The sequence below is a fragment of the Haliotis rubra genome, unplaced genomic scaffold (assembly GCF_003918875.1).
Source record: "Haliotis rubra isolate DU_JTF1 unplaced genomic scaffold, ASM391887v1 Scf134, whole genome shotgun sequence".
Lineage (NCBI taxonomy): Eukaryota > Metazoa > Mollusca > Gastropoda > Lepetellida > Haliotidae > Haliotis > Haliotis rubra.
Window position 1 is genome coordinate 15,530 of NW_025765270.1, and position 19,267 is coordinate 34,796.

Below are 19,267 nucleotides of genomic sequence, written 5' to 3' on the forward strand. Positions count from 1 at the left end.
CTAGGTAATGAAATGGTTGTTAAACGATCACATAAATTACGATGATGAGTATATAACGCAGCTGGAATGGGTTTTCTTCTCAAAATTGTAGCGACCAAAATCATGTGGCAAGTGTTCCTGAATGTTAGTCGAGCCTTGTCAAAACTGCCCTTGATCCAGGTCATCTGGTTCTAATGGGGGAAGGGCGGTGGGGTAGCCTAGTGCTTAAAGCGTTCGCTCGTCACGCCGAAGACCCGGGTTCTATCCCCACATGGGTACAATGTGTGAAACCCATTTCTGGTGTCCTCCGCCTTGATCTTGCTAGAATGTTGCTAAAAGCGGCTTAAAACCATACTCACTCACTCACTCTAATATGGGATTTCAATATCCATGTTGATTCTCTGTCTGACTCCGTTGCTAAATTCTTTTGTGACATCTTTCAGTCTCCTACAGCATATGTCTGGTCCAACTCATCGATCAGGTCATAAACTAGACCTAGTCATAGCATGCTCCCCTGGAGTCTAGTTCTGTTGTCATTCGGCCTTGTTCTGTTATATATTCCTTGTTGAACAGTCTCTTGAAGCGGGATACAAACTGTATTCTAGCCAACAGATTTGCCGGGTTTTTTCCACGCCCAGATATGGGATATATGCAAAAACTTGACATTAGACGTACTCTGCAGAATCAGGTTTTCAATGAGCAATGTTTCAGTAGTACATATTTGTCTGAACTCTTCTTATCCTAAAAAAAAATAAGACAGGTTATATCCAAAGCTAAAGCAACTTCTAGCCTGGAAGCCATACCAACATGACTATTTAAAGCAAGCTTGAATTCTCTCATCAGTCCATTATCCAATTGAGGGATGCCACGGTTCCCAAAGTTTTCAAACAGTCAGTCGTCACTCCTCTCATTAAAGAGGCCAATTTAAATCCGGATGAGTTAAAAATAAACTACCGGCCAGTATCTAATCTGTCTCTCATTTCAATGTTTGGAGAAAATTGTTTCACCAAGGCTTGAAAGAACACCTACTCAATAACAACCTTTTTGAACCCTTTCAGAGTGCTTACAAATCAAAACATAGCACAGAGACTGCACATGATCATGCCCATAACTTGGAGGACGTCATGAGGGCAATGACCCAGCATCAGAACCTTCGACACCCTAGACCAGTTCACCCTATTGCTTTCACGCCTGGAGGATATAGACTTCAGTGTTAACAGGAAAGGTTGATTTCTCTTGCTGATCAAAATCTCCTATCTGTCAGCCAGAACAGGTTGTCAAGAAGGGCAAGGAGGTTACCTGAACTCTCAAATTAAACAGTAAAAGTTCACGTTGGTGTTCCGCTTTTTGAAAGTGCCTGCAGGTCTGTCGCTTAACATTGGCTACAGCAATGTCGGAACCACTCCATCTGCAAGAAATCTTGGAATCATATTTCAATCCAGCATGTCCCTTGAAAAAGTCAAGAATTTTGGCAAAACTTGCTTCTTCCACATTCACAACATCAGTAAAATCCGCCATCGTCTTGACCATGAAACGACAAAACTTCTTAAACAGACTCTCATGACATCACGACTGGATTATTGTAACTCACTGTTCTTCCACATTCCTTTATACCTGATCACAAAGTTACAGCGAATCCAGAATGCAGCAGCAAGGGTTGCAATGCGCACGCCGCAAACTGAGCATATAACACCTATCCTGAAGGCCCACCACTGGCTGCCCGTGAATTTCATGGTTCAGTACAAGATATTTCTTCCAGCCCAAAACTGTGTCTATGATCAATCCTCGTGTCACTATCTCAGAGGCGTTGTCAGGATATACCAACCAACCCGTTCTGTCGACCATCTTCGCCTATCAGTCCCAATAATGAAATCATCAATGGGTGATAGAGCTTTCTCTGCCTCAGCTCCTCTACTGTAGATCGATCCACCTCTTGTCTCTTACAAACCTCATTTAAGACTTTCTTAAAGACACACCTCTTCAAGCAAGCCTTTGACTTGCTATTCTGAATGACTTTTTCTTATATCTCCTGTACAAATTACCACTGAGCAACCTGTATGGATGGATGAAGTTAGGCGCTATAGAAATATATTGTTATTATGTTTTTCAGATTAAAAATAGTATATAGCAAAGAGGGTTCTGGTGAACCAGTCAGGCTGGTAAGGTTCATCATCAGCTCAGGGCCCTTGCCCATTCTACATGCAGCCCAGATTGCGAATGGGACTTCTCCCAGGAAACGCTGCCTAGTCGAACCCACCAAGAACTTCCGGAGAATATGTAGACTCCCCGCTCCTGGTTGAGAACCTGGGCACTCTGAGCCAAGAGACCAGGAGGTACCAAACCAAGGGCACCGAGAATAATGGGGAGGCTGACGACAGTATACTTGGGATGCAAGCGAGACATTTCAAAGCCGATATCCCCGTATTTGGCCTGCTTTTCGTGAATCACATTGCTGTCAAAAGGGACAGAAAATATCTATAACATAAATAACTTCATTGGTTTTATCAAGAAGGAAGATCTATCATTCAAAATTAAGAATTGAACAGATAATTCGTTGTTGTTTTTATCCATTAATGAAGTTATATAACGGTTTAACCTGACTTAACCCATTTACCTGGATTTAAAGTCTTCTGTGGGTAAATTCTTCAATATTTTGTAGATATAATTGGGACTGTTAGTTAGTCTTGAGGTTAACGTGTACGCTCGCCAAGCCGGAGGTACTGGTTCAAATCCCAACATAAAACCCCAATTTCTGATGTTCCCAGTGGTGAAATTACTGAAATAGAAGCGATAGAATATATTATTCATTCAACTATTCACTCATTCTGCTAGATTTTTTGTTATCTATTCAGCCACCTACATTCAGGTGGCTTGATTTAACCTTTGTACAGACAGCTACATACAAGCAAGATAAGAAACGAGCACCTTGTCCCGAGTTGCCATCAGTTTCTGCAGGACACTCCTTGGGCAGGGTACGTACTGAAAACGCTCTCTTGACATTACCATCTAAAATTCGACAAAGGCTTTTCATTACTCATAAGAAATCTCTGGTAAAAGCAGTGCTGAACGTATCAATGTATTATAATCCAATTATTTAAACGGCTTATTATTTCTATATTCAGGCCAGTTCAATACACGTGTATTACTCCTACTGAAACAAACTTGGTACGAGACTTCAATATGAACGTGTTTTAGCTTGGATAACCATTTGAATGTCAACGAAAAATTAGTTCATTGATATTAAATGAAATTAGATCACGTTGTCCGTACAATATAGAACACACTTTATGGATAACAACCATAAAGTGTGTTCTATATTATTACATATACATAAATTGATGGTTAATTAGAGCACATATGTATTTCATTTAGATTTGTGTTTCTTGTCAACAAAGTATAAAAATAGATAACATCCTTGATTATACTAACATTTTACTCTGTAACATAGATATAAAATTAATAATTGATGGACATTTACTAAAATATTTTGATATGTACTTATTTCTGATATGCGAATATGCATCATAGATATAAACCACATGCCATTCATCTTCAACAACGAAGATACCATTTAATTTACAAAACAGGCAATGACTTTCATTATGTACAACATTAATGTATCTACCAGTTTAAACTGCTAGTTTAAAATTACAACTCCGAAATCGGGCATATATAATTTTCAAATATTGAGGGATATCATGATTTATCAAGTAGCTCTCTACATTTAACAAAGATAAAGATTTGAATTGCTTATAGTAAAAACATTTACAGCTACTGTCCAAAGATGACTGCCAAGATTGGAATAAATTATCATGTAGTCTCTGTTTAAATGATTCAATAAATATTTTGTGATCACAAATGTCCTGGCTAATCCAAACAAATCCAAAACCAAATTGAAAAAGAATATTTTTAATTCTAGTTGCCCATGATTTTCGCCCTACCCTGTCTAGAGATAATAGCATAAAATAACAGTGTTTTGGTAATCTATAGGCAGGCATGTCTAGAAGTCTACACCGGTATTTCACAGTACTGGTTGTATAAATAAACTGTAAAGGCACTCTTCCACATTCACCCAAGGCCATATTGTTACAGGTGGATTTTCCAAGTTTCAAAACATATTTACAAGATTTAATATGGACAGATTCAATAGTATTACAGTAGGATGTGCCCCACATTTCAGAACCATAACATAGAATTGGTGATAAATCTGTACAATTAATGCTGCAAGGTTTTGAGAATCTTGCCTTATTAGCTTATTTAATTTAGTAGTGAACATAATTCCAAGGTACCTGTAAATTGATACCGTGTCAATGACATTACCATTATAAAACCAATTTTCATATGAGCGCAAGGGACCACAATTTCTAAACACAATAATATGGTGCAAATGGATGAGTGAATACTGCTGATTCATGGCGTTAAACAACCAAAGAACGTGGATAGTCCCGCACCCATTAACCAAACATGTTTGGTGAAAAATCACGATTTGGGCTTATAGACCTGGGCCTAGACTTTCGGAGCTCTCTTAGCGCTAACATAGTCGTAAGTTATTGTTAAGGTATGGCACTTACGACTATCTTAGCGCTAAGAGAGCTTCGAAAATCCAGGCCCAGAAAGTTAAAGGACTCAAATTACAGCTGACATATGTCAACATAATCAAATAGCAGCTTGAAGGACTGGATGAATTGTTTTGTTATACACAGATGTGGCAATTACTTCTTGTGGCGGCCTTTGTCGCCGGCAGTCATGGATTCAAGGTACAGATGTCGGGAATCAGGGACAACACGGGGAAGTTTGAGGGTAAATTCAACGTCCAGGCCACAGACACCATCGACGGTTGGCTGCTGGACATCACCTTCTGCGAGGCCATCACAGGATTTTCGGTAATTCAAGACTCTCAATGACAGCTTCAACAAATGTCATTAAAACAAACACAAACTACGTAAATCGATGTAAGACAATGTCTTTATTACTGAAGCAAAACAATTTTGAAAGGCCATTGTCATCATCCCAGTGGCGTCTTCTAGTTCTGTGAGGCAACACATCATTACGATTACCTGAAACAGACAGTTCGCATCATTATGATTATCTGAAACAGATAGTACGTATCATTATGATAATCTGAAACAGACAGTTCGCATCATTACGATTATCTGAAACAGACAGTTCGCATCATTACGATTATCTGAAATAGACAGTTCGCATCATTATGATTATCTGAAACAGACAGTTCGTATCATTACGATTATCTAAAAAACAGACGGTTCGCATTATTACGATTATCTGAAACAGACAGTTCGCATTATTAGAATTATCTGAAATAGACAGTTCGCATCATTACGATTATCTGAAACAGACAGTTCGCATCATTACGATTATCTAAAAAACAGACGGTTCGCATTATTACGATTATCTGAAACAGACAGTTCGCATTATTAGGATTATCTGAAATAGACAGTTCGCATCATTACGATTATCTGAAACAGACAGTTCGCATTATTAGGATTATCTGAAATAGACAGTTCGAATCATTATGATTATCTGAAACAGACAGTTCGCATCATTATGATTATCTGAAACAGACAGTACGCATTATTAGGATTATCTGAAATAGACAGTTCGAATCATTATGATTATCTGAAACAGACAGTTCGCATCATTACGATTATCTGAAACAGACAGTACGCATCATTACGAGTATCTGAAATAGACACTTCGCATCATAATGATTATCTGAAACAGACAGTTCGCATTATTACGATTATCTGAAAAAGACAGTTCCCATCATTACGATTACCTGAAACAGACAGTTCGCATTATTACGATTATCTGAAACAGACAGTTCGCATTATTAGGATTATCTGAAATAGACAGTTCGCATCATTACGATTATCTGAAATAGACAGTTCGCATTATTAGGATTATCTGAAATAGACAGTTCGAATTATTATGATTATCTGAAACAGACAGTTCGCATCATTAGGATTATCTGAAACAGACAGTACGCATCATTAGGATTATCTGAAATAAACAGTTCGAATTATTATGATTATCTGAAACAGACAGTACGCATCATTATGATTATCTGAAACAGACAGTTCGCATTAATATGATTATCTGAAACAGACAATACGCATCATTACGATTATCTGAAATAGACAGTTCGCATCATTATGATTATCTGAAACAGACAGTTCGCATTATTACGATTATCTGAAACAGACAGTTCGCATCATTATGAATATCTGACAGTTCGCATTATTATGATTATCTGAAACAGACAGTTCGCATTATTATGATTATCTGAAACAGATAGTAAACAGACAGTTACGCATCATTATGATTATCTGAAACAGACAGTTCGCATTATTATGATTATCTGAAACAGATAGTACGCATCATTATGATTATCTGAAACAGATAATACGCATCATTATGATTATCTGAAACAGATAGTACGCATCATTATGATTATCTGAAACAGATAGTACGCATCATTATGAATATCTGAAACAGACAGTACGCATCATTATGATTATCTGAAACAGACAGTTCGCATCATTATGATTATCTGAAACAGATAGTACGCATCATTATGATTATCTGAAATAGATAGTACGCATCATTATGATTATCTGAAACAGATAGTACGCATCATTATGATTATCTGAAACAGATAGTACGCATCATTATGATTATCTGAAACAGATAGTACGCATCATTATGAATATCTGAAACAGATAGTACGCATCATTATGAATATCTGAAATAGATAGTACGCATCATTATGATTATCTGAAACAGATAGTACGCATCATTATGATTATCTGAAATAGATAGTTCGCATCATTATGATTATCTGAAACAGATAGTACGCATCATTATGATTATCTGAAATAGATAGTACGCATCATATGATTATCTGAAATAGATAGTACGCATCATTATGAATATCTGAAACAGATAATACGCATCATTATGATTATCTGAAACAGATAGTACGCATCATTATGAATATCTGAAACAGATCATAGTACGCATCATTATGAATATCTTAAACAGATAATACGCATATTATGATTATTTGAAACAGATAGTACGTATCATTATGAATATCTGAAACAAATCATAGTACGCATCATTATGATTATCTTAAACAGATAATACGCATAGTATGATTATTTGAAACAGATAGTACGTATCATTATGATTATCTGAAACAAATCATAGTACGCATATTATGATTATCTTAAACAAATCGTAGTACGCATATTATGATTATCTGAAACAGATAGTATGCATCATTATGATTACCGGAATCATAAAGTACGAATCATTATGATTATCTGAAACAGATAGTTTGGTGTTTATGGACATTCTTACAAGGCACAGTACTTGCTAGCTTTTAGATTTTCTACGCTGTCTGGTCCAGACTCGGTAATTTACAGACCGCCGCCATATAGCTGGAATATTGCTGAATGCAGCGTAAAACTAAACTCACTAACTCCCTCACTCTACGATTCGTCTGGCAGCAATGGCAAGGTGATATGATATCAAAGAACACAGACGGCACCCACTTCAAGATCGTCAACAAGGCGTACGACGGTATCATCAACAAAGGGTCCTCCCTGTCCATAACCGTCACCGGCTCCTACTCAGGAAGTAAAGCACCTTGCGCATCTGCCGAATTCACCAACCTAGGGAAAGATCCATTCAAGGTCCAGATTCCAAGGGATCGTAAGTGTTCTGTATAGATGTGTTGGATACGTGTGACATTGTGTAGGCCTAAGTCTGAAGGGTTTCATCATGTCTCTTGAGGCTAACTGTAAAGAATAAGTAGCACGTAAAGGGAACTATGTATGGGGAATGGGGGGAGTGAAAGCTGGTAACCAAATATTTTGTTTTGTTTGGGATATGGAGTTGCTGACAAATATAGGAATGAGTTTCATATGTCCCCAGCTGACCAAACCAAGTATAACTACGACGAGGTTCTCATGAAGTCCATCCTGTTCTACGAGGCGCAGAGATCTGGTAAACTTCCGGCGAGTAACCGCATCCCGTGGAGAGGTGACTCCGCCCTCAAGGACAAGGGAAGCGGGGGAGAAGACCTCACGGGGGGATGGTATGATGGTCAGTTGAGTGAACATATTTTTGACATTTCGCTAAAGTCTTTTAAAGCGCTAGCCAGACATATGGATATGATGACTTATCAACAATCTGCTTTACCCGAATACACCCAACCTGACACATAAGTCAGTCAGTAATAGTTTGTGTGTGTTTTCTCTTCCCCGCACTCAGAAATTATTCGAAGTATAAGCATTGGCGGATCCAGAGGGGGGTTCAGGGGGTTCAAACCCAACCCACCCATCCACCCCCCTCCCCTTTGGAATATGACTTATGACCACATTGAAGATTTTTTTTTTGCGTTGGCGGAGCCAATGGGGGTTCAGGGGGTTCAAAATTCCTGGATCCGCCCATGATAAGACAGTTGTCCCCACAATCGAAGTAATCTTATGAACGTTCTCAGCCATTCATATGTCCTGATTATCATTCCGCATATTCCACTAATATGTTCTGTAGATATTTGTTTGGTTTATTGTGAGGGTGGCGGGTCATATTGGTGGGGTGGAACACCTGCTGTCATCCCAAATTATCAAACAGTGACCCAAACCATGTGTTGTGCCAGCTGGGGTCTGTTTCAGTGTGTTATGGGGACATATTGTTTGCCTGAACGAACGTTTGAATTGACGCCAGTATCTGTGTTTTACAGCCGGTGATCATGTGAAGTTTGGGCTGCCTATGGCCTACTCCACCACAGTTCTCCTCTGGGGCCTGATCCAGTGGAAGGACGCCTACCAGAAGGCCAAACAGCTGGACTTCATGTACGACAGCGTTAAATGGCCGCTCGACTACTTCCTGAAAGCCCACGTCAGCAAGAACGAGTTATATGTTCAGGTGTGTATTCCTTCTAGAATAGCAGACGAGGATTCTTCTGAGAAATAAAACAGTTTACCATTTTGCAGATACCATACGACGGCCTCTTCCGGACTCCTTAGACCTGACCAACACAATGTATACGATTATATGCTTCGTTAATAACCTACCCGTGAAGATCGGGGTTAGATTGGTCTTCAGCAACCCATGCTTGTCGTAAGAGGCGACTAACGGGATAGGCTTGCTGATTAGGTTGACACATGTCATCGAATCCCAGTTGCGTAGATCGATGCTCATGCTGTTGATGACTGGATTGTCTGGTCCAGACTCGATTATTGACAGACCTTCTCCATGTAGCTGGAATATTGCTGAATGCGGCGTAAAACTAAACTCACTCACTCATATATAACCTTACCTTCCCGACTTTCTAGGTGGGTGACGGTGGCGCAGACCACGCCTACTGGGGCCGCCCAGAGGACATGACCATGGCCAGACCAGCCTACAAGATCTCCACTTCCTGTCCAGGCGCCGACGTCGCTGCCGAGACCGCTGCTGCCTTTGCAGCTGGATATTTAGCGTTCAAGGATAGAGGTGAGTACCGTGGATGACTGTATCATGTATCACTGTAGACCGTGGTCTCGTGGATAGAGTGTCTGCCCGGAGAGCAGAGGCTCGGTGGTTCGATCAGCTGCTGCTTCTTACTAAAACACGATGACTGGTGGCACTTGAATGGACTGGATGGCTTGGAGTCAGTGTACTGAGTTGGGTAGCCATGTTAGTTCAAGCAGCCACGCACGGTCGCTAGCCCACACGCACGCACACAAATACACACGTGCATTCATCTTTCTGTCTCACCTCACATCAAAGCAGGAAGCCAAGCCTATTGAATATCTGCCTCAAGTCAGAAAATATAAAGAAGATGGGTTAATTTACAAAATTATATGTACTACGTAAGACTTCGGTACTTACAGATTCTAAAGAACAATTTAAATGTGAAATACGTATACCAGGTCATACTTTAACTGCACACTAGAAACTTCAGTCTCTGATTATATCGCTGATTGTATTTCGTAGATAGTAGTTATGCGGCAACATTGCTTCAACACGGTAGAGAGCTGTACGACTTCGCCCTCAACAACCACGGCATCTACACTGACTGCATCAACCAAGCCGCTGCTTACTACAGGTGGGTATTCTAGGCCGCTTACTGCAGGTTGTGTAACTCTATGTCTAACAGTTGTGGCATGACTAAATGGCCGCTCTATATATACGTGGATGATAACGTCGCAACAATTATGGCTGTCTTTTCAGCTCTTTGTAGTATATAGTTACATTTTCAAGGGCAGGAACGATTCCATTCATCACTTCAAAAGTGTTTACCACGTGTTTACGTTTCCACACAATCACGACTGGGAGCGCGCATTTCACACAATGTATACAAATCCGGTCTGACCCGTGAAGATCCGGGTTTGAATTGATCTTCAGCAAACCATGTTTGTCGTAAGAGGCGACTGAGGCGATCGAGTGGTCAGGCTCGCTGACTTGGTTGACACATGTCATCGTATCCCAATTGCGTAGATCGATGTTCATGCTGTTGATCACTGGATTGTCTGGTCCAGACTCGATAATTTACAGACCGCCGCCATAAAGCTGGAATATTGCTGAATGCGGCGTTAAACAACCAACCAACGATCGGTGTAACCACCATACTAGCCATCCTACAGTGTCCAACAGTGTGTGGCTACATCACTCAGTACGGTTTCCTCGCCCTCAACAGCACTATGGGGACACTTGGCAGCAGTCATCTACCCATACTGGAGGTCGAACTAGAGTGACAAATGAACGATTAACACAGGCTATCTCCATATGAAAGCGACAAGATATTAAGTATAAGAATATTGTCAAATATTGAAATAATGAACTAGACGGACAGTAGACGGACAACGTCTATCCATCTACTGCTCACCATGAACTAACCCTGCTCCCTGACCAGGTCAATGGGCTACAAGGACGAGCTGGCGTGGGGTGGCGCCTGGCTGTACTGGGCCACCAAGGAACAGAAGTATCTGACTGCGGCTGAGAACTTCCACCAGAACGGATCCGCGTGGGGATTCTCCTGGGATGACAAACAGGCGGGAGAAACAGTGAGTTGTCATGGCAACGTGTTGGTTATGTCTTTACCTTCTCACCTGAGGTCAGTGTCTATTGTATGTCAGAAGAATATTCCACAAAATAGTCCGTTTAGCAACACTAGAAGATGAAGCATTTGGTAATAATAATAATATCTATATACAGTCAAAGCAAACATTTTCAGTTAGTGACAAAGTCAATATATTCACTTTTCATCGAGTGATGCCAGTTTTGTCGTACATGGCGAATTCCAATTCCGCTCGTCTCAGGTCTACAAATGTAACAGGCGATCAGGAGTAAACACACAAAATCTGTAAAACACCACACGGTGTCATGGCGGTATCTGCCTCAAAACCGTCACCGAAACACTGCAAACGGAAGGTCAAACACCCAACTATGGTTCCAACATCCAACAGACACTCCAACATCCGATGTCCATTTCTTGGTTATTTCACGTCAAAACGCCATCACACATTGGCGTACATTCACTTTCGACCGGCTGGTTCAGGGAAACGATTTTTTCAATCACTTTTTTCAACTCTGTTGCTACTTGTGACACTACCCTGAACTTTACACAGATATATGTTTGATGTTTAAACACAAACTAGTCCACTAGACACCATATGCCGTTTTGGGAAGTTGATTCGTGTTCTAGTTACTCCTTGTGATGCCCATTTCCGGCCGTGATAATGCTGGAATACTGCTAAAAGCAGCATAAAACCATACTCACCCACTCTTGTTACTCCTTGTGAAGCCCATATCTGGTGTCCCCCTCCGTGGTATTGCTAGAATATTGCTAAAAGCGGCATAAAACCATACTCACTCACTCGTGTCTCTCCTTGTTCAGGTGTTGCTGTACAAGCTGACCAAGAAGGACAAGTACAAGCAGGACATTGTCCAGACCTACCAGGACTGGATGCCCGGCGGCTCGATCCCATACACCCCCAACGGCCTCGCCTACAGACTGCAGTGGGGAGCCATCAGATATGCCAGTACGTACATTCCACCCTGATACAACAACCCACTATAGTGGGGAGCCATCAGATATGCCAGTACGTACATTCCACCCTGATACAACAACCCACTACAGTGGGGAGCCATCAGATATGCCAGTACGTACATTCCACCTGATACAACAACCCACTACAGTGGGGAGCCATCAGATATGCCAGTACGTACATTCCACCCTGATACAACAACCCACTACAGTGGGGAGCCATCAGATATGCCAGTACGTACATTCCACCTGATACAACAACCCACAGCAGTGGGGAGCCATCAGATATGCCAGTACGTACATTCCACTCTGATACAACAACCCACTACAGTGGGGAGCCATCAGATATGCCAGTACGTACATTCCACCCTGATACAACAACCCACTACAGTGGGGAGCCATCAGATATGCCAGTACGTACATTCCACCCTGATACAACAACCCACAGCAGTGGGGAGCCATCAGATATGCCAGTACGTACATTTCCATTCCACTCTGATACAACAACCCACTACAGTGGGGAGCCATCAGATATGCCAGTACGTACATTCCACCCTGATACAACAACCCACTACGGTGGGGCCATCCATATGCCAGTACGTACATTCCACCCTGATACAACAACCAACAGCGGTGGGGGCCAGATATGCCACAATAGTACGTACATTCCACCCTGATACAACAACCCACTACAGTGGGGAGCCATCAGATATGCCAGTACGTACATTCCACCCTGATACAACAACCCACTACAGTGGGGAGCCATCAGATATGCCAGTACGTACATTCCACTCTGATACAACAACCCACTACAGTGGGGAGCCATCAGATATGCCAGTACGTACATTCCACCTGATACAACAACCCACTACAGTGGGGAGCCATCAGATATGCCAGTACGTACATTCCACCTGATACAACAACCCACCGGTGGGGAGCCATCAGATATGCCAGTACGTACATTCCACTGAGTGGGTGGGGAGCCATCAGATATGCCAGTACGTACATTCCACCTGATACAACAACCCACTACAGTGGGGAGCCATCAGATATGCCAGTACGTACATTCCACCCTGATACAACAACCCACATCAGATATGCAGTGGGGAGCCATCAGATATGCCAGTACGTACATTCCACTCTGATACAACAACCCACTACAGTGGGGAGCCATCAGATATGCCAGTACGTACATTCCACTCTGATACAACAACCCACTACAGTGGGGAGCCATCAGATATGCCAGTACGTACATTCCACTCTGATACAACAATCCTCTCTCTTGGGGAGCCATCAATGCCAGTACGTACATTCCACTGATTTTCCTCTCTCTGGGGGAGCCTAACACTTACTTTTGTACCGACAATAGGTATATGGCGGGTGTTATGGTAGAGTAAAACATGCTAACCCTTACCCCAAAATAACTGATCAACACTTTTAGCACAAAATGTGAAAATTGTCTTTACAAGCAGCAAGTCATCACCAGTCTACGTCTCGACCGCGGGATGGCATGTTTCGCGTGACCATAAAGGGGTATTTAGAACAGGTGCAGAGACGGGTCACTGTCTACGTGTTCTTGAAATGCTAACCCCTGAAGCAAACCTCAAGGCATGAATGTTATTATTTGCCCAAACTAGCAATCGATGATGGAGATATCGAAGATATGACTCAATAATCTGCCTTAATCATAAACCAGAATCCCTCGACCACTTCAACAGCCTTGGTACGATGAGTATGCCCACTGTAGTACTTACCTGGGTCATCCTTATTATGATTTAGGGTGAAGGGGATAGCTTAGTTGTTAAACCGTTCGCTCGTCACGCCGAAAAGTAGGGTTCGATTCCCTACATGGGTTCAATGTGTGAAGCCTATTTCTGGTGTCCCCTGTCGTGACATGGCAGGAACATTGCTGAAAGCCAAATTCACTCACTGGTGTTCCATGTAGATAAGGGTCAAGAGTGGCCCTATCTTTTGATGTGCGTACCTGAAATGAGTCAGAAACCATTGATAGAGGGTTCGAACCCTGTTTCGCCTATATTACTTTTCCAGGGTATCAAACGATTACCCCCTAAATTACTTGGCGCCTTCAACAGCATCCATCTACTGTGATTCACACAGTTCAAAACCCTTTCAAATTCTCTGCAGATAACATGGCGTTCACGGCACTGATGGCAGCAGAAGAAGGCCTCAGTCCTGCGGCGTACAGGAAGTGGGCTATGAGTCAGGTTCACTTCGCACTGGGAGATGCTGGCCACAGCTACGTTGTTGGATTCGGAAAGAACGCCCCTCAACGCCCCCACCACAGGGGAAGGTAAGTTACAGATGGGTCTATACCCCTCAACGCCCCCACCACAGAGGAAGGTAGGGAAGGTAAGTTACAGATGGGTCTATACCCCCAAGGTACAGGATGGGTTACAGATGTCTATACCCCTCAACGCCCCCACCACACAGGAAGGTAAGTTACAGATGGGTCTATATCCCTCAACGCACCCTCACCACAGCCCCCACCACAGGGAAGGTAGGTTACAGATGGTCACATCACCACAGGGGAAGGTAAGTTACAGATGGGTCTATACCCTCAACGCCCCCACCACAGGGGAAGGTAAGTTACAGATGGGTCTATACCCCTCAACGCCCCCACCACAGGGGAAGGTAAGTTACAGATGGGTCTATACCCCTCAACGCCCCCACCACAGGGGAAGGTAAGTTACAGATGGGTCTATACCCCTCAACGCCCTCACCACAGAGGAAGGTAGGTTACAGATGGGTAATGGGTAGGGAAATCTATCTGGTTCATCTGTTGCTCACTAATATGTACATTTCCAATTTAAATTGAGCAAATGGATAAATATGTAAATATAAAGTTACATGTTTCAACTACCATATGAGGCACTTAGAAATATAAATGAAGCTATTTCTTATGATAAGTCATATTTACCTATCCTTCTAAATATTCAACTCATTAGCTGATGACTTCTGTTTAAGCTCCTGCCCAATGATGCCTGCTCCCTGTGGCTGGAACGACCAGCGCCAAGCGGGCCCGAACCCCCACACACTATTTGGGGCGTTAGTGGGGGGACCGGACAAGTCCGGGTCCTACTCCGACAAGCGAGATGACTATGTCAGGAACGAAGTAGCGTGTGACTACAACGCCGCCTTCCAGGGAGGAGTTGCAGGTGCGTGAACACAGTCAGCTTCATCCTTCCACAGGGTAGCCTGTTGGGTAACGTTCGCTGGTGAAAGACCCTTGTTCGATTCCCTCATTCATTACGCGAGGAGCCAATGTCCTATATCTACCGCCGCAGTAATGATGGAAGTTTACTCAAATCGGTATGAAACCATTTTTGGTCACTCAGTGATAAGCCTGGTGTTTCAGTTAAAAACCATCCTATTTTTCTACAGGGTATTTTCTGCCTAGCTTCTAAGAGAAATGATGTTTATGTGAGTGATTCTTTGACATAAAGAATGTAGTGACGTGATGTATAATGGAGAGTTGTTGTAACACGTGTATGCATCCATAAGGAATGTATTTTCTATTGTTTCAGCTCTGAAATCGCTGTACTTGAGGAAGCTATACCCGAACTAAACTCAACATACTTGTTTACATTATCATGGAATAAATACTATACACTTGTACACTTCTAATCCGAGTCGTCTCTTTTTTGACACTTTAGATAACAATCCTCTGATACTGTCAATGTGCCTACGTTCTTATATGGAGCCAGACTTGCAGGCGTATAGTCTTTGACGGAGTCGTATTTGTCTGCTTTCTGACACAGTCATTGAAACAACACTGAAGCAATATAAAACATCCCTCTGGTGCTGTGTGTAGGGAAGGCAAGCGTTCTTAAGGCAGAACAGTGTGCTGTGATCGTATCCTCAAGCAACCGGGTTGTTTTTCAGCCTATAGACACAACGTTTACAGGTTTTAGGGTGTTGTCACTTCCGGGGTGTACAGTACATAGAATATCCTCAGACGTACAGTACACAGGTGGCAGAGTCTTTTGTGGCAAGGGACTTAGTTCAAACGTGCCTCTGTTCACCAGCAGGGAATGGTACTAGCGTGGGTGTAAAAACTCCGAAGCTAGTAGAGAATGATATGTGGAATGCATGCGTATACACCACATGTGGGCCGTTACTACTGACTGACTGACTGAGTTTGGTTTTACGCCGCTTTTAGCAATATTCCAGAAACATCACGGCGGGGGACACCAGAAATGGGCTTCACACATTGTACCCATGTGGGGATTCGAACCCGGGTCTTCGGCGTGACGAGCCAACGCTTTAACCACTAGGCTACCCCACCGCCCCTGGGCCGTTACTAGAACCTGGACGATACAATAATGACTTGGTTATAAAACGTTATTCATTAAACCCAGCGGTATGCTGATCACAAACCAAGAATCCTAATAAAAACGAATCAGAGACTCAACACCAGGTCATCGGATTCTGGCAAGACTAAGCGTTTGGCAGCAAAGATGGCTCGGACAACCATTAGGCTAAATATACAGACAATGCCTGTGAGGATATATAGTTATAAACATAAGACACAAAAATGTCTGTCTGTCTGTCTCTCTCTGACTGTGTAAGTCTGTTGTAATGAGTGAGTGAGTGAGTTAAAATGTAACGTCACATCGGCAATATTTCAGCCATATCGTGACGACTGTTGTAATGAGATAATGATTGGCTGACATGCATAGTGACGATGATGACCTAATTTATATATGTATTCTATAAATATAAGAATATATACTATAAACTATGTATATATAAGTGTCGATTTGTAAACCAGAGCATTTCCTGAAATGGCGTGTCTTATGTCTTTACAAATCATAACAAAAGACCAGGATCTTCAATAATGGATGCCGTGTTGACTTTATTACTGTCAATATTTGCAGCAGGATAGGCTGTCTAAGGGCAGATGTCCTTGTATGTTGCTGGAAGCTCATGTGTAAGAGCCAGGTGTTCCAGCGCTGAAACAGGAACATGGTAATATTCTTACACATGGAACACAGCTTTAAAGATCATGTGAATTTATTAAGATAAAATTCCGTATGGAGGTTTAATTATTATCGATCGATGTAATCTGGCAATGTAATGTAATTCAGAGCATAGCGATTCCATTGGGAGTAAAAGGCAAATTATTTGAAATGAATTAAATGGATCACTGGTCTGGGTTTTGTACAAAGGCGTCTCGTAGATTCTTGGATATTATCAACGTTACAGCAATACCATATTATGAAGATATTTCGATAGATTTATGCAGTTCGGGATATATGAAAAATCAGAAAAGGCGTTGCTTAAGATGATTTCCGGGTATGTGTGTTTTGCTGGCTTTTGGTTTGCTCTGAAACTGACCGCTAGATGGCATCTTTCGATTTATTATACGGTCAGCTTTGCCGTTTTATACATGCTTCAAAATTGCTTTATTATCAACACACCTGCCGTCGATGCGTGCATGCCGGCGTTGTAGTCGCACGCCACCTCGTTCTTCACGTAGTCCATTCTGCTGTCGGTGTAGTCGTCGCCCTGACCTGGGCCGCCCACCATGGCGCCGTACAGGGTGTGTGGGTTAGGGCCTTTGTTAAGCTGGGCGTCCCATCCACATGGCGCCGGCAGCATCGGACAGGAACTGGTTGAAGGAAGCATGGAAAACTTTCATGTAGCAGATAGACACGTCCATATCATAATATAAAATGTCAAAACTCGGACAACCATTAGGTTAAGTATACAGACAATGCCTGTGAGGATATCTAGTAATAAACATATGACTGTAAATGTAAATGTCTGTCTGTCTGTCTGTCTCTGTCTGACTTTCTGACTGTGTAAGTCTGTTGTAATGAGATAATGATTGGCTTACGATGCATAGTGACGATGATGACCTAATTTATATATATATATATATATATATATATATATATATATATATATATATATATATATATATATATATATATATATATATATATTGTATAAATATAAGAATATATACTATATTGTTAAGTGTCGATTTGTAAACCAGAGCATTTCCCTGAAATGGCGTGTCTTATGTCTTTACAAATCATAACAAAAGACCAGGATCTTCAATAATGGATGTCGTGTCGACTTTATTACTGCCAATATTTGCAGCAGGATAGGCTGTCTAAGGGCAGATGTCCTTGTATGTTGCTGGAAGCTCATGTGTAAGAGCCAGGTGTTCCAGCGCTGAAACAGGAACATGGTAAACTATTCTTACACAAGGAACACAGCTTTAAAGATCATGTGAATTTATGAAGATAAAATTCCACATGCAGGTTTAATTATTATCGATCGATGTAATCTGGCATGTAATGAAATGTCAGAGAAGGCGTTGCTTAACATGATTTCCGGGTATGTGTCTTTTGCTGGCTATTTTGTTTGCTCTGAAACTGACCGATAGAGGGCGCCGTACAGGGTGTGTGGGTTAGGGCCTTTGTTAAGCTGGGCGTCCCATCCACATGGCGCCGGCAGCATCGGACAGGAACTGGTTGAAGGAAGCATGGAAAACTTTCATGTAGCAGATAGACACGTCCATATCATAATAAAAAATGTCAAAAAAATTACTACTGACTGACTGACTGAGTTTGGTTTTACGCCGCTTTTAGCAATATTCCAGAAACATCACGGCGGTGGACACCAGAAATGGGCTTTACACATTGTACCCATGTGGGGATTCGAACCCGGGTCTTCGGCGTGACGAGCCAACGCTTTAACCACTAGGCTACCCCACCGCCCCTGGGCCGTAACTAGAACCTGGACGATACAATAATGATTTGGTTATAAAACGTTATTCATTAAACCCAGCGGTATGCTGATCACAAACAAAGAATCCTAATAAAAACGAATCAGAGACTCAACACCAGGTCATCGGAATCTGGCAACACTAAGCGTTTGGCACCAAAGATGGCTCGGACAACCATTAGGTTAAGTATACAGACAATGCCTGTGAGGATATCTAGTAATAAACATATGACTGTAAATGTAAATGACTGTCTGTCTGTCTGTAATGAGTCTGACTGAGTGACTGTGTAACTGTTGTATCGAGATAATGATTGGCTTACGATGCATAGTGACGATGATGTAATGAGATAATGATTGGCTGATATATGCATAGTGACGATGATGACCTAATTTATATATGTATTGTATATATATATAAATATATATGTATAAATATAAGAATATATACTATATTGTAAAGTGTCGATT

At 41.8% G+C, this 19,267-nt stretch overlaps 2 protein-coding genes across 2 annotated transcripts; one reads left to right on the forward strand and one right to left on the reverse strand.

Moving 5' to 3' along the window:
- Nucleotides 1-2,879: 2,879 nt before the first annotated feature.
- On the forward strand, nt 2,880-15,685 carry LOC124267789 (endoglucanase A-like). The gene is made up of 12 exons (XM_046702768.1): nt 2,880-2,951; nt 4,683-4,862; nt 7,512-7,716; nt 7,939-8,109; nt 8,750-8,934; nt 9,345-9,504; nt 9,988-10,099; nt 10,907-11,057; nt 11,891-12,035; nt 14,186-14,351; nt 15,026-15,216; nt 15,586-15,685. Exons 2-12 carry the CDS (start codon nt 4,683-4,685, stop codon nt 15,624-15,626), a joined length of 1,707 nt encoding a protein of 568 aa, XP_046558724.1. The 5' UTR covers nt 2,880-2,951; the 3' UTR covers nt 15,627-15,685.
- A 1,204-nt stretch (nt 15,686-16,889) lies between these two features.
- LOC124267832 (endoglucanase-like) lies at nt 16,890-17,668 on the reverse strand. Its single transcript, XM_046702826.1, has 2 exons — nt 17,482-17,668; nt 16,890-17,013 (listed from the first exon to the last, which is right to left on the reverse strand). Exons 1-2 carry the CDS (start codon nt 17,660-17,662, stop codon nt 16,952-16,954), a joined length of 243 nt encoding a protein of 80 aa, XP_046558782.1. The 5' UTR covers nt 17,663-17,668; the 3' UTR covers nt 16,890-16,951.
- Nucleotides 17,669-19,267: the final 1,599 nt, after the last annotated feature.

Bases quoted from the DNA above. Each gene is read 5' to 3' on its own strand.
- LOC124267789 (XM_046702768.1), top strand. From the start codon at position 4,683: ATGTGGCAATTACTTCTTGTGGCGGCCTTTGTCGCCGGCAGTCATGGA. The intron at 8,935-9,344 runs GTGTGTATTCCT...CCGACTTTCTAG, and splicing joins AGAACGAGTTATATGTTCAG to GTGGGTGACGGTGGCGCAGA. The intron at 15,217-15,585 runs GTGCGTGAACAC...CTATTGTTTCAG, and splicing joins CTTCCAGGGAGGAGTTGCAG to CTCTGAAATCGCTGTACTTG.
- LOC124267832 (XM_046702826.1), bottom strand. From the start codon at position 17,662: ATGCTGCCGGCGCCATGTGGATGGGACGCCCAGCTTAACAAAGGCCCT. The intron at 17,014-17,481 runs GTGTGTTGATAA...TTCCTGTTTCAG, and splicing joins CATGCACGCATCGACGGCAG to CGCTGGAACACCTGGCTCTT.